The 15,795-nt window shown below is 34.2% G+C and overlaps 1 protein-coding gene across 5 annotated transcripts in view; it reads right to left on the bottom strand.

Annotated features, from left to right (window-relative positions):
• The window catches only part of FER (fer (fps/fes related) tyrosine kinase), a 316,192-nt gene that overhangs the window by 212,235 nt on the left and 88,162 nt on the right, over nt 1-15,795 (bottom strand). For all 5 annotated transcript variants that reach the window (XM_005866441.2, XM_014539888.1, XM_014539886.1 and 2 more), the window contains one exon: nt 6,754-6,876. In XM_005866441.2, the coding sequence (XP_005866503.1) occupies nt 6,754-6,876 (123 nt within the window). The remainder of the gene's footprint in view (nt 1-6,753; nt 6,877-15,795) is intronic.

Raw genomic sequence — 15,795 nt, 5'->3', positions numbered from 1 at the left:
AAACCTTATAAAGAAATCTTATATATGCTTTTGTTTTCATCTTTATGAATCCTACAGAAACAGAAGAATTAGGAAACTAAATAGATTTTGAGTCATCATAGGAGTAGCATTAACAAAATGGAAGAAAATGTTTGGAAGTTCAAATCAAATTCAAGATACTTTCAAATATATTACGGTCTACAGCATTCATTTTATTTTACAGCTAAACCATCTACCTCACAGAGTACAAACACTTAAGTCCAGAAGCGTAGGGCCTAAAATGAATTAGCATGACTGAAGAAGAATCTTAAATGTACTTCATATCTCACATGGAATATAGCTAGAATCCAATCTGCGCCTAGAATAAAATAAATCAAATCAAGGTGACAGCCTGCGACCACGTTGTTTGTATATTGGGAGAAGTGTGTGTTCAGAGTTGGGGAAAGCTGTTCTAACTAACACTGAGGGCTGAGCTGTTAGTAAGGGAATGAGCATAAGTCCCCAAATCTTTCCAATGTCATCACTATAAAAACAAAAAACTTTCCAATCCCTCCTTTGGAGAACTACATAGCCACATGGTGCCTTATTGTGACTTTTTACCCCTTGGAGGCTGCCCCTAGTGGAAATTTCAAACTAACTCACCATATTTAAGACACACACACAAAAGAAAACCCAGGTAGTGGGGAACACTTTTGGAAACACTGTCATACATAGTATATTAATATCTTAAAGAAATGTGCCATGCACTACTGAAAGTAAGTTACTTATATGTAAGAGACAATAGATTGTCAATAGAGGAAGCTTCAAAGTTGGAGAATAAGGTCAGAATGTTACCTTCTTCAAATAGAACTTAAAAGGATCAACATAAACTGGGTAAGCGTAGGCAGAAGGAACTCACAGTGAAAGAGTTTTATTTATAAATATGATGCTGATTGATATTTTGAAAATCAATTCCAATTAAATTGAGTAGGAAGCAACCTCAGTGATGCTCTAAAGAAAGCTGAAATCTCAATTATATGGCAATGAATTTCAGGAGATTAGCCCAACAAAAAGGTAGAGAATTGATTAATGTAAAAAGGCTACATTGAGTGAAATTTTATTTATATAACATTCTTGAAAAGACAAAATTGTAGAAATGGAGCACAGATTAAAGGATACTGGGGATTTAGAATGGGGTGGAAAGCAGTGTAGCTACAAAAGTACAATATGAGGGAATCCTTGCAGTGATGAAATGTTCCAAGTCATGACTGTATCAAAGTCAATATCTACAATTATAATATTAAATTATACTTTTCCAAAATGCTTCCATTGGGACAAAGTGAATATAAAGTACATGGGACCTCTATTAAGTCATACACATAGACAGAAATCTATAATTACCTCAAATTAAAAATTTAACTGAAAATGTCTATCACTGTTGCTGTCATCATGCTTCCTCTGCTAAGGTTAGGCTTTTGTCGTCTCATATGCCCTGGGTTCCTAAATAATCTATTATAGGGACAGGCCTTTTTATTCTCCTTCAGAGTTCTAAGAATCTACTACATTGTACCACATTGTAATCAGAAATTCTGAAATACTATCCTACTACCAAGAATTAGGTTAAAATATAAATTTCTTGTTTTTATTTTAGTGGTTTTTAAAAACAATGAGACTTGCAGGGGCAGCATATGCCCTATTATATGACTATGGTCAATTTTCATGTCTTATAATGAAGTTAATGTGCAATACTAGCTTCTTCCAATTAATTCTATTAAGCTCTATGTATAATGACAATTTCACATACATTAACATCTTGCTTTTGTTCAATAGTTTTTTTAAAGTATTGCTGTAATCACTATACAACACACTATGCAATTATTTTATATGCTTATAACACCATTGAGCAAACAATTATGTGTATATTTTAATAAGAAGAAAATTATAGTAAATACATGATTAAATAACACAAGATGCATAAAAAGCCATAAGTAGATTTAAAAAATGGAAGGGATCAGAACCTATGCATGTGCTACTTATCGCTATCTCAAACTCCTCTTCATGTGGATGGCACCTTCCATCTTCCAGGTCTCAGCAAAGATGCCATTTCCCAGGAGACCCCTGGCCACCTATATTTAGTAGGTGCTCCTCTGTTCTATCAGAACTATCTGTTTCACAGCAATTATCACAACTGTTAAGTTCTTGTGTTGTATTGGTGCATTCCACAAAAGTATAAGCTTCATGAGACATGTAGCCATATATGCCTTACCTTTCATTGTATTCACAGCACTTAGCAGACATGCAAAAAATATTGTTGAATAGATTTCCTATTTACAGAGCACATTTTTTGGTAATACATGTAATTTAAAAGTGCTGAGTCCAAATTAAAAGTACCCTGAATTTGCAGACTAGAACAATATTTTAGATGGTTCAATTCTTACCTTCACTACAGGCTAGATGTGGCATTTTGCAAGTCTCTTAAAACTTCTGGGCTGCAGATGTCATATAATTTGAAAGACAATTATGAATCAAAAGCTCTCTTAAGATTCTGCATGGCTCTAGGAGTTATGATTTTATGATGTAGAAAGTATTTTTAAGTACTAGGTGATATTGGTACAAAATTAATCATTCTCTTTTTGAAACTAAAACCAAGCACTAAAACCAACAGTAATAGTCTAGCTCTTTATGCCATTGAGTCATAAAAGACATATGTTTGGTATATTTTCCCATAAACTATGTTCTAATACAGTAGTCAAGGATCATAAATCAAGTGAAGATTTATATTATTTCCAGTTGAGTAAACATACTCTAAAAGTAATGAGTAAAGATATGTACACTAGAGTGGTGCTTCATGTTGTATTAAAATCATACCATTTTTAGTGGTTGGCTTTACTCTCTTTACCTTTTTTTAAATAAAATTCTGCAACATTTCAACTGAGGGCTACATTATTTATATAAGCTAAAATTCTGTTCTTGTGTGAAATTCATGTTATAGAAAAATCATTCTCTAAGTTCACTTTTCACTTCATATCACTCTATTATAGGAATCAAAACTATCAAATGATTTCTTATATATTTTGTCAGTGTTATTATAAGATGTTTTAGAGATAATTACTTAAATCCAAATTTGTAGGTTTTAACTTTAGTCCTTTATTATATTATATTTTAATAGATCCAATAATGGTACTTCTATTAAGCAAAAAATTCAGTATGATTCCATTAATTTAAGAATGTAAATAGTATTTGTGAGGAAATGTAGTTTTATTGTTTTGTTATTTTCAAGTAGCACTGTATATAAAGCTAATGTGTTACAGAGTAAAAATAATTCTAAATCTACTTTTAAAACTGAATAAAAATTGATTTTAATTAAGTGCACTTAAATATATGTAGATATATTTACATATATTTACACATATACACACAAAAAAGAAACACAAAATTGAAAATCAAACATTTCCCCAGAATCCCTGAAGACTATTTGTTTAGCAAAACACTTTAACATATTATTCAAAGACAAATTTCAACCCTACTAATGTCTAAATTAATGAGATTCCACAATGACTATTTCCTTATGTAAATATACATAACATTTTTAAGATTTTTTTTATTGAAGCCAGCAATAAAACTCCCATGGTAACGAAGGGCTGATAGAAGTTGGGTTAAACAAGACTCATCCTCTGAATTGCTTGACATACTTATCCCTTCTAATTTATTCTCCTAAAAGCACTATTAAAAGCATAAGATCAAGCAAATTCTGTGATCAAAAAAGATAGAAACTTTTGAGTCAGGGACTCATGTGTTTTCTACCACTTATTAGGCATGTGATTCTAAGTTATCTAAATTCTCCTAAAGTTAAAATATGAGCAATTATACAGAAAGCAAAATAAAGATAACATTCATTGGCTTACTATACTAGTATATAAAACATCCAATATAATGTATAGAACAGAGTAAGAACTCAAGAAATGCTATTTCCCATATATCCACCACCCTTTACATGTAAGTCCCTCTCCTCTACTCCCATTCTCATCTCCTGATAAATATAAATAGGTGAAGGAACATGGATCACACTGATTATGTAGATAAAGAGTCAAAGTCAACGATTTGAGTCAAGAAAGCATACCAAAAAAAAAAATCAAAGAAGCCCACAACTTCTAGATTAAGATAACACTTGAAGATTGCCTCTTCCAACAATATATGGTCATACATACTGATGAGAGGGTCAGCTACCCTATTGTCTTTCTTCATAACCACTAAATTTTAAAACAGGAGTCATTTACAATGTGTTCATTTACAAGCTGTAAAAAGTAGAACTGCTTTGTCTTCTGTATACATGGGAAGAAATTTATTTGCAAATAGAAAAAAGCAAAAGATAATTCTATTTTGAATGTAATATTAGCAATGGTTAATAGATTTTATTTTTATAATCCAAATAGAAGATTTAGTGATACAAAACTGAAATTTTTCAGATTAAAGGAATGCCCAGAGTAACTTACATTTCTATTCTCACCTCTGAAAGGCTCAGTGACTCCAATATGATATTTAACACCAAGCTGTAATAAGAGCCATCCTATAAATGAAAGGTGCAGGCTCCTACCATGCTGAGTTATATAATAGGATGGATGGTGCTGCCATTCACTGAAATAAGGAATACTAAGAGTGAACTAGGTTGGATTGAATTGGGTTGGATTGAAATTTTTAATGCAGCCTCGGACACAGAAAATTTAGGGTATTTTTAAGTAGGCCTGTCAAGTAGGCAAATGACTGCATGGCCAGACAGTTCAGAGGAGAAATCTAGAAGTAATAAATATGGGTCATCTTTAGGCGATCATCTAGAGATAGAGTTCAGGGAGGTGGGTGGCATAACCTAGGGCCATGCCTTTAGTAACTCCAAAACGGATTGGCTGAGTGGAGGAAAATAGGTTTGTAAGAAAGAGTGGCCAGAAAGAGAGGAGTAGGATCTGGCATATTGGGTCCCAAAGGCCAATTGAAAAGAAGAAACATAGCCCTAGCTGGTTTGGCTCAGTGGATAGAGCGTCAGCCTGCGGACTGAAGGGTTCCAGATTCAATTCGGGTCAAGGGCATATGCCCAGGTTGCAGACTCGATCCCCAGTGTGGGGCGTGCAGGAGACAGCCGATCAATGATTCTCTCTCATCATTGATGTTTCTCTCCCTCTCTCCCTCTCTCTTCCACTCTGAAATCAATATATATATTTTTTTTAAAAAGAAAAGAAGAAACATAAAGTCAATCAAGTCAGATACTGTGGGGAGATTAAGTAAAACAGTTGCTAAATTTAGTAATGTAGAGATCATTGGTGATCTTACACATACCTATTTCAGTAGTAATGGGCAGAAGCCAGATATATGCAGGTTGAGAACTAAGTGGGAGTTGAGAAAATGCTTGTGCATAATTACTCTTAGAACAAGTTTGACTAAGAAAACAGAAAGCAACGACAGAGGAACTATGAAAATTTAGAGTTATCCGGAGTGGGCAGAGAGGTGAAGATTATTTTTAGGATCAAGATCTAAGCAAAGCCCTAACAAGTGTGGCTCAATTGGTTAAGCATCATCCCATGTACCCAGAGGTCACCAGTTCAATTCAGAGGTCAGGGCACAGCCTAGCTCCATCCCCAGTATGGGGAGTGCAGGAGACACCTGATTCATGTTTCTTCCTCACTGATGTTTCTATCTCTCTCCCCTTCTCCCTTCTGCTCTCTCTAAAATCAATAAAAACATTCTTTAAAAGATAGGCATATTGAAAAAGTGATATAGGATCCTGATGAGAGGAAAAGTTGGACATAATATATAAAACAATGCAAATTTTCTAAAAAAGTAAGAGATGATGTGATGCAAAAGACAGACACAAGAAACAGACTTAGAACAAGGAGCAGTTCCTCTATGGAAGGAAAGAGAATGGGAACAAATGTGGTGGATTTGGATATCTAGTCCCAGAAAATAAGAACTGCCACCTGATGATTCTTTTTCTACAATGTAGGAGAGATAGTCTTTGACTTCAGTGGGAGAGATAAGGAGATCAGAGATTTGAGAAAAGTAAATATTTGAAAAGTTGTGAAAGTAAGAGCAAGTATAGACCAAAGAGAGAAATCCTACACATCACAATTTCCTTGAGTATGTGAGAATTTAACAGAAGGAACTCTACTTGGGCTAGTCACATGAAAGAAACTAATCCCTGTTGGAGATGCAAATCATTGCCAAAGTCGAATTAGAATTTTTTTAATTTTTTCAAAATTTACTTAAAACAGTAGAAAACATAATTAACACAAAAATTAAAAGCAAGAGTTTAACAAGACAAGTAAAATTAGAGGTTTTGGAAAAACATTTACAGATCTAGAAATGAGCAAGAAAACCAATGGTGACACAAAAGCAGCACTGCAAATCTCAATATGATTTTTATAGGTGAAGCAGACTGCTATTTTTTAATATGTTTGCTTCCTTCTAACACAGTAGAAGCCAATTTCTACATATAACTGGCCTGTCACTTTCTTAACAAGGAATTCACAATGAATCTTGTGGCCAGTGATGAGGGGAAATAAAGACAACTTTTAACAGGATTTTTCAGAAAAGTACTTAAATGTAAAATATTAAGATATATAATCTGTACACTATATTAACAAACACATACTATTTTTCTAGAGTCCTAGAAAGTTTCTAAGTTTTATACTTAAAATGAAATTTCAGCTTCTAGAAATTTTAAATCCATAATACACATAAATGGAGTATTTAGTAAAATGTTATCAATTACACTTTCTTCCTTCAAGTTATTTTTGTTTTACTTACTCAGACTTTTTTTCATAGGTCTTAGAAGATTCCTCAATTCTTTTCTCCAGCTCCAGGACAGCCTCCTCCTTGTTTAATAGCATTTGCTGTGTCTGCATAAGTTCCTCTGCTAAAGTTTTCAACCTAGAATGAACAGTTTCCTCATTATCAATCCATACATTAATTACATTCACTTCACACACACACACACACACACACACACACACACACATACACTCAGACATTTAAGGTTGTGATGTCCAAAACAGTAGCCAAATGTAATTTAATTTAAATTAAAGTAAAATTTCAGTCCCTCAGTTGCATTTGCCTCATTTTAAGGGCTGAACAGACATATGTGGCTAGTGGCTATCTTATTGGATGGTACAGAGCAGACCATTTTGTTGTTGATTTTTTTTTAAATCTTTAAATTCTTTATTAGTTAAGGAATTACAAAGATGTCCTCATTCCCCTCCCCCATTATTGGTTGGCTTATATGTATGCATACAAGTCCTTCAGTTAATCTCTTTCCCTTACCCCCACCCTCCCCTATGTTCCCTCTGGGGATTAACAGTCTGATTGCTGTTTCTCTGTCTTTGGATCTGTCCCTGTTCTTGATTTTTTGTTAATCCTCACCCAAGGATGTTTTCCATTGATTTTTAGAGAGTGAAAGCAGGGAGAAGGCAGGGAAGAAGAGAGAGAGAGAGAGAGAGAGAGAGAGAGAGAGAGAGAGATCATTGTGAGAGAGACATATAGATTGGTTGCCTCCCAACTGGGGAGAGGGCATACAACGTGTAACCCAGATACATGCCTGTGATCGGGAGTCCATTTTATTAATTCCACCTCATAAAATTTATCCAAAATAATATGCTTCAATGAGTGCAAAAAGATGTAATCACAGGGATGTTTATTGTGGCACTACTTGTAATTGCAATAAGCAAAGGTGAACTTACTGTAACGCTAATGACACATAACCTTCAGGCACCTCACTTGCAAGATACCTTCCAAGGGTCTATACTTAATTTTATATCGGTAAATATGTATGGTATTTGTTCTAGTTCCCCCCCCCCCAAAAAAAAAAATTGTGTAAGCTTCAGTCTCCACAAAACCTGCTTCCAGCCCTGGCAATATTAACAAACTGGGGAATAATTTAAATGTCCATCAATAAATAACTAAATTCAATAATCATGTTACATGAAAGCAGTAAAACACTATACCCTATTAAGAGTTCATAAACGTTAAGAGAACAAGGCAAAAGACTATGCACAGAATAACCCCATTTAAGTAAACAATTTATATACATGTAGTGCTTATATATACATACTGAAAAGATACATACATTTTTTTAATGAATTAACACTGGAAACTAGAAATGGGGTCTATAAAAAAGAGGGAGAACCTTGATTTTCATTGTATACCCTCCTGTAAGATTTTGCAGATTTTTATCATCTGCATGCATTAGTTAATTTTGAAGGATTTGACTGTATTTAAAGATTAAAAAGCCTAAAATAATTACTATGAATCATAACAAGTTTTCAGTACTTATACAACACTTTTTGTATTCCCAAACCACTGGATAACATCATCTATATCTTACAGCACTTTTACAGAGACCCAACTTCCTAAAAAATTGTAAGTTTCCAATACTGTCACATTAATTGTGATATTTGGGTTAATAAAAAAACAAATGGAATAAGGGTGACAGTTGCCTGAAGTAATTTCCTAACATCTTTATTACTGCAGCATAAATGGAATAAACCTTTTTTATTAATCTCACAGCAATTTAGGTATAACCTTCTATACCATTGCACAAATATGTATTAGTTTTTCCAAAAATTAAACAGGTGACTTCTAATCAACCATGCAAAAGTTTTTGTTAAAGATAGCCACCTGCAATCTGACAAATCCACCTACATTCTGTGTAACCTCTTTGTTTCCCTTAATCAACCTTTCCTAACATAGCATCTGCTTCTAATATTTTGCATATTTCCAAATCTTTCCAATCCACTCTTTCAAAAAGTATTCCCTAACATAGCCTCATAAAATTGCATATAATTCACCCCCCAAAAAAAACTTGAGCAAAGACTGTGAAAACAGGCAAAAACAGACTTGATAAAACCAAGGCCCTTCTTAAGACATGAGAGTATTGCAGTGTTTGTCATGCCACCAATTGAGAAAGTTGATTCAGACAGTTTAATAGGTAAAATGGGTGCCATTCCCACAACAGTCAGCAAACAGTTTCTATAAAGGTCTGGAGAGTAAAATATTTTAGGCTTTTCCACCAAGATACAAAATCAAGGAATATAATATAGATATTAATACAAGAAAAAGGAGAAAAAAAATTCACAAATATTTTATTGACAAATTCAAAATATAATAATAATAATTGAGTATAACTTAGCATAATAACAGTCTACTATGCAGATAGAAATATTTTTAGTGTGATAATGTTTACCTTTATTGAAATTCAAAGCTAGTGCTTATCATCAAAATCAGCTACAAATGTTCACTTGTTAAAGCAGATATATAATGAGATTTTATGTATTTGATCTTTGAAAATATCTTTTCACACAGATGAGTGTTGCCAAATACCATTATCAATCCATGAGCATATGATTTCAATTGAATATATTTACTGCTTAGCTGGCATTTATAAAATTATATTGCATGCTTTTTAGCATGTCACTATATTGAACATTCATCACTTCTAAAGTTAGGTGGGAACTCCTCAATTGCACAATTAAGTGGATTTTGAAATGTCGAAATATTTGCACCAAGTTCCAAAACATGCTGCTAGAAACATAGCTTGAACTCAGAAAATTCATCAGCTACAAATTTTATAAGAATGGTGATCTTGCTTTATGTTTAAATGTTGGACTGCACAGGAAGTATATAAAACAACCTGACATTTCCTGGGATTCAAATAACATTAGTTGTCATCTAAATGACTTTACTGCATGTATGTTCTGCATATAAGCACTATATTAGCTCGTAATTTTAGGTTGAATTCAATAGGAAAATTATCAAGTCTTTAGCACAAGCTAATATCCAAAACTTTGAGAATTCAGTTTCCAATAACAACAGTTGAGGGAAATTTTGATTATTTAGAAATATTGTGACTGCTGGAGAATTTTTCTATAAATAGGAGTCATACTGGCAGTCTCCCAGACTGCTGATTAGTAGTGACTAATGATTATCACTTACAATCTGGGCTCTGAACTAAAAATAAACAAACCAACCAAAAAAACCACCAATAAAACTTTCCACTTCTAAATCATCAAAGTCCTATGTGATAGGGCAAGTCAAGATACTCAGTTTCAATTTCTAACAAAAATTCATGTAATGGATGATGGTAAAGTCCACAAGAGCAAATGAAGGTCATTGGTGACATGATTGATTCAATAACATCTGGTTAGATTCAAGTATTTTTCACAAAGTACCGGGTGATGGATAATATAATGAATAACCATAGGATTAAAACTCTTAACATTTCCATATGCTTTGTAAATTTGTTCAACTAAGCCTCTTTCTGATCCACACATATTTTTAACACCATCATTTGTTACACATCTTAAAAGATTCAACTTCAGTTTGTACTGGATTAGTGTTGTCTTAACTTCCTTGAAAATATTCTTATCGGTAGTAGACCCACTCAGGCTATTCACAGAGAGTAAGCCTTCAGTCACTTAAAACTAGGCATCGACTCTTCAAATAAACAACAGCTGAGCACTTTTTGATCACACCTGCTGACTCATCAAGAGTCAGGGGAAAGCACATGAAATTATCTGAGTTGTTTTTTTAATCAACTAATGATATAGCTCTCAATGTCTCAGCTCTTCAAGCAAATATTCTCACTGAAAAACTAATTGTTATAACTTGTTTATTTTCATTGGACATATTTCTTCAGTTACTGCAATGAAACACTACTTAATTCATCATTGGTAAATGGCTTTGCTTACTTGGCTAACAAATGAGCCACCCAGAAACTTATTTTGGTTGCATTCTCATTTACATATTATATTGTTCTGAAGAAAGTCTGCTGTAATGAGGTATTCCATTTTAAATCCTCTCAGTTTTCTGACTAGCACTGTTCTCTGAGCTGGTAATATTGAACGGCATGTGTATTTGGTAATGTAAGCATATATTGCATTATTTTAGCACAGCCAGGATGTCACTGCAAAATAAACACAATGCTTTACCATCTAATTCAATAACAAAATAATCCACACTCCACTGTGACTTAGAAGTATGACATTCAAAATCCATTTTATTTTCTTGTTTTGACTTAATAGGCATGGACTAATATTAAAAAGTAAATAAAATGATCTTGGGCAGCAGTATGTGTGGCACTTAAAATGCTGTTGAGTTATAACTGTGTCAACTATGATCTGTACTGCACCAAGTAGCAGTGGGAAGTAATGAGAATACCACACATTGTCTCTGTCACAACTGTTCAACTTTGCCATTGTGGCAGATTACCTGTGGACCACAGACAAATGAATGAGCATGGATATGTTTCAATAAAAAAGTGTGTAGCCTGGCTGGGGTGGCTCGGTGGTTGAGTGTCGACCTACCAACCAGGAGGTCATGGTTCAATTCCCAGTCAGGGCATATGCCCGGGATGCAAGCTCGATCCCCAGTGTGGAGCGTGCAGGAGGTGGCTGATTAATGATTCTCTCTCATCATTGATGTTTCTAACTCTCTCTCCCTCTCCCTTCCTCTCTGAAATCAATAAAAATATACATATATTTTTAAAAGTGTATATGCATTTTTGGGACACCCTGTATATATATGTGTGTGTATATGTGTGTGTGTGTGTGTGTGTGTGTGTGTGTGTGTGTATGCCACACTTACAAATATAATTGATAGGTAATTAATAAAAGTATAGCAAAATGCTGAGTGGGTGAATGCGATAATGTCACTCTCCTATCACTAGATTTTCATCAAGTCTGAAAAAGGGCAGGCAGCAAAACTATATAATCTTGTTTTGGATAAAGATACTAGTTGTATAATAATCTCAGAACCTCTTACATTTATTTGAGAAAACTCTACATGATAAAATAAATAAAAACCAAGAACATAAATTATTAAATTTATAAATAAGTTTCTGATAATGAAAATAAATTGTATGTTACAATGAAGAACCTAAGAAAAAGAAAAACTTAAAAGGTGTCATCTAGTTAGTCTATTGTAAAAAGGCTAGTTTTCCCCAATAATTCTATAAAATTTGAGGACTATAAGTTCATTAGAAATAGACTGATATTCAAGTATTAGTCCATAGTCATTTTGGGTCATGAAGCCCTCTAAAAATTTGCAGGGACTTCCCCCCAGAAAGTAACACAAACACCTCTACAACTTTAATGGGCTTATGGCAGAGATTTTCAATCCTGTATGCACATTAAAATCATGTGGAAAGTTTACCAAAAACTCTAGTGCCCAATCTTACCATCAATAAATATAATTTAATTGCTTTGGGTTGGGTCCCAGGTATCAGCATTTTTAAAAGCTCCCTAAGAAATCATAATATGAAGCCAGACATGAGATCCATTATTCAGAAACTCCCTGAAATCTCTCCATAAAACAGTCTTCATTCACTCACTCACTCAACAAAGATATCAATTAATCATTCACAGCATCTGACATCTAGCCAAGAATTGTGAAGAGTCCAAGAGAAATGTGGTCCAATATTCTCTGTTTCATAGTCACTACTAATCAGCAGTCTCGGAGACTGCCAGTATGACTCCTATTTATAGAAAAATTCTCCAGCAGTCACAAATATTAATGATTCTCACTTCCAAACTAGCATAACCTTTCACAATGGACAGGGTGGTCACTGACCTCTTAAACAAACATAAAGGACTGCAAAACAAAAAGGGAAATGTTCCTGAAGTTTTTCTTAATACTATTTGACATTAACACATTAGAGCTCTTAAATGGGCTAAGGAAAAATGTAGAATACAGGTAAGCACATTCTATAAAATATTAGCATTTTCAAATAGAGCTTTTGGGAGAGTTCTACTCTAAAACTACTTAAAGCCACGTGACTCAGAAACAAAGGCTTAGTAAAAGGAACTGACACAATGAAAGAAAAAATGAATACCTAATATTCTGGAGATAGTCATGCTAATAAAAGAATTCAAAGAGATGAGAAATAAAACCATATTTATTTATACATTATCAATATTTGCCCCAACATGCTGCCCTACTTACCCCATCCATTCTCCTCCATTTCAAGATATAGTCTATGTATATACAAACATACATATATGTACCATTTTTTATTAATAGGCTCACACCATAAATATTATTCTATAACTTGTTTTTGCTCTTTATCATATACTTCAGATATCTTTCCATATAAGCATACATATTAACCTATCTTATTTTATTTAAAACCTAAATAATGGGAAAATTATGGATATACTAAAATTCATTTAACCAAATCTTTACTGATTACTATTTAGGGTGTTTCCAGTGTTTTGCTCAAAAAAAAGGACTGTTTGAGATCTTTATAGTCCTTAACCTCTATTCAAATAATATCATATATATTAAAAAGTGATTTCTTAGATACCCTCATTCATATGCAGATATTAAAAGTGAGAAAATGTAACATACGAATTGTTTGAAATATTTTTGTGTATTCTGAATTTAATAATTAATGAAGTGACATATTATACCTTGTAGCAGTTTTCTTTTCATATCATGGAACTAACAAAAAATTTTCAGATATCGAATATTTACAAAGGCCTCTGAAAAACCTAAGCATTGTGCTTACAGTCCTTAATGTAAGTAGTAATAAAACAAAAAATAATACATAAACTGTACCATGTGCCAAGGAATATTCCATTCATTCTACATGTATTCATAGAATATTAACACTATGAGTTGGATGTCATTATTACCATTTTACATTTAAGGAAAATGAGGCATAAAGGAATTAAGTAATCTGTCCAGTTTCACAAAGATAATAAACTATACTGTCAGGATTCAGACCTACGGCAACCCACCATATTATGGCTACAGACATACATATCTTTGCATATTTGTAGGCTAAAGTTCTAGAAGTAGAATTCCTGAGTCAAAGTGTATGTGCAAGTTAAATTCTGATATATATTACCAAATTATCCTCCAAATAGGTTACACTAGTTTTCATTTCTGCCAAGACTTCATGAGAGCTTATTCCTCCATAACCTACACAACACTGGGTATTATCAAATTATTAAATCCTTGCCAATCTGGTAGGTGAAATAGCTTCTTTTAAAAAAAATATATACTATATATTTAATTGTCACAGAATTACTGGTCATTTGAATTTATTTTTCACAAACTACTTGTTTCGTTCATTTCTATTGGACATAATATTTCAACACAATCAACAACAAAATTAATAAATTAATTTCTCAGGACAGAAAAGGCATAGGGTATGATTATTTATTATTTATTGTATTATTTTCCATGCTCATTCTTTCTTGGTGATTATTAAAATAAATTGATCCATCCTATATAATAAAACCCTAACTTGCAAATCAATTGAATGGCAGAAGGACCAGTCGCTATGATACACACTGACCACCAGGGGGCAGACACTCAATGCAAGAGCTGCCCCCTGGTGGTCAGTATGCTCCCACAGGGCTCAAGGCTGGCAAATGCAGGAGTGGTGGTGGGAGCCTCTTCAGCCTCCAGGCCTAAGCTGTCAGTTGGACATCCCCCGAGGGCTCCCGGACTGCGAGAGGACAAAGGTTGGGCTGAGGGACACCCTCCCCGCCCCCAGTGCGCGAATCTCGTGCATCAGGCCTCTAGTTTTAGTATGAAATCCTTGAAAGGATTAACCCTTGCAAATTTAAATATACAGTAAGTATATATATATGTATATATGTGTATATATATGTACACACACATATTTAACTCATCAATATTTAACTCAACAATAAAGTTGAAAGTATTATAGGTGTCCCATTTTTTTCCATCACTGACCCCCTCCACCCCACGCCTACCACCACCCCCTAGGCCTACCACACTATTGTATATGTTCACAGTAAATATATTTTTGATGAATAAATTATTTGGGAGCAATGTAATAGTTAAAATAACAGGAGTAATTTATGTCATATTCCTTCACCAAGCAGCACAGGAATTAAGAAATTGAATTTGTCACTAGAATTGAGACACCCTACCATCATTTAACTCCATTGTTTAGAGCAGAGTTACTCAAACTTGACACTATAGACATTTTCACCAGATAATTCTTTGCTGTAGGAGGCAGTTCTGTAACTGAAGAATGTTCAGCAGCATTCATGGTTTCTACCCACTACATAGATACCAGTAACACTTTCCCACCTGATAAACAAAAATGTCTCCAGATATTTATTGTCAAATTTCTCCTGGAGACAAAACTCACCCAGGGTGAGAACCACTGGTTTACAGATAACTGACACTGTAACAACGTATCTAAAGCCGAAGTGAAACTATTAGGAAGGGCTTCAAAACTTGGGACACATCTTCAAGAATCCCAATATAGCTGCTAGGAAAAACCTTCTAACGCAGGTACCCCATGCCTCCATTTCTCTCAGCAACAGTCAGTCCACCATAATTACTAAGCCTTCATCTTATACAAGTGACAAGCATTGTTAGTTTCTTCAATCCCATTCAGTTACTTTTATCTACAACACTGTTACTGAACATAGAAAGGAGACTGTTTAATTGTATTAGATGGAGACTTTTGGCTGACTCTTTTGAAATAAACTTCCAACAGGTCAGATGATATAACATGCCCAATATTAAAAACCAATTGAGGACTCTCCCACTAGGACGCTGCGGGTCCTTCCATTGCTCACAGCCAGAATCTGGTCAGTCATCAGCTGCTGAAGCTATGGAAACCTGTCTACCAGTGACCAGAGTGCAATCAACTCAGCGTGATCCCACTCCTGAGCGCTTATTCATTGGAAGCTCTGATTGGCTACTACTGACATCAAAGGACTCTCTGGGCTGTGATTGGCGGACCAGATCCTGACCTAGGCCCCTGGTGCAGATCCAAGCAACAGCAGCCTCCTGATCACCACACCCTCT

This window comes from Myotis brandtii, unplaced genomic scaffold, assembly GCF_000412655.1.
Source record: "Myotis brandtii unplaced genomic scaffold, ASM41265v1 scaffold230, whole genome shotgun sequence".
Classification (NCBI taxonomy): Eukaryota; Metazoa; Chordata; class Mammalia; order Chiroptera; family Vespertilionidae; genus Myotis; species Myotis brandtii.
The sequence above is the reverse complement of the archived record's forward strand: the minus strand, read 5'-3'. Positions and strand labels throughout refer to the sequence as shown.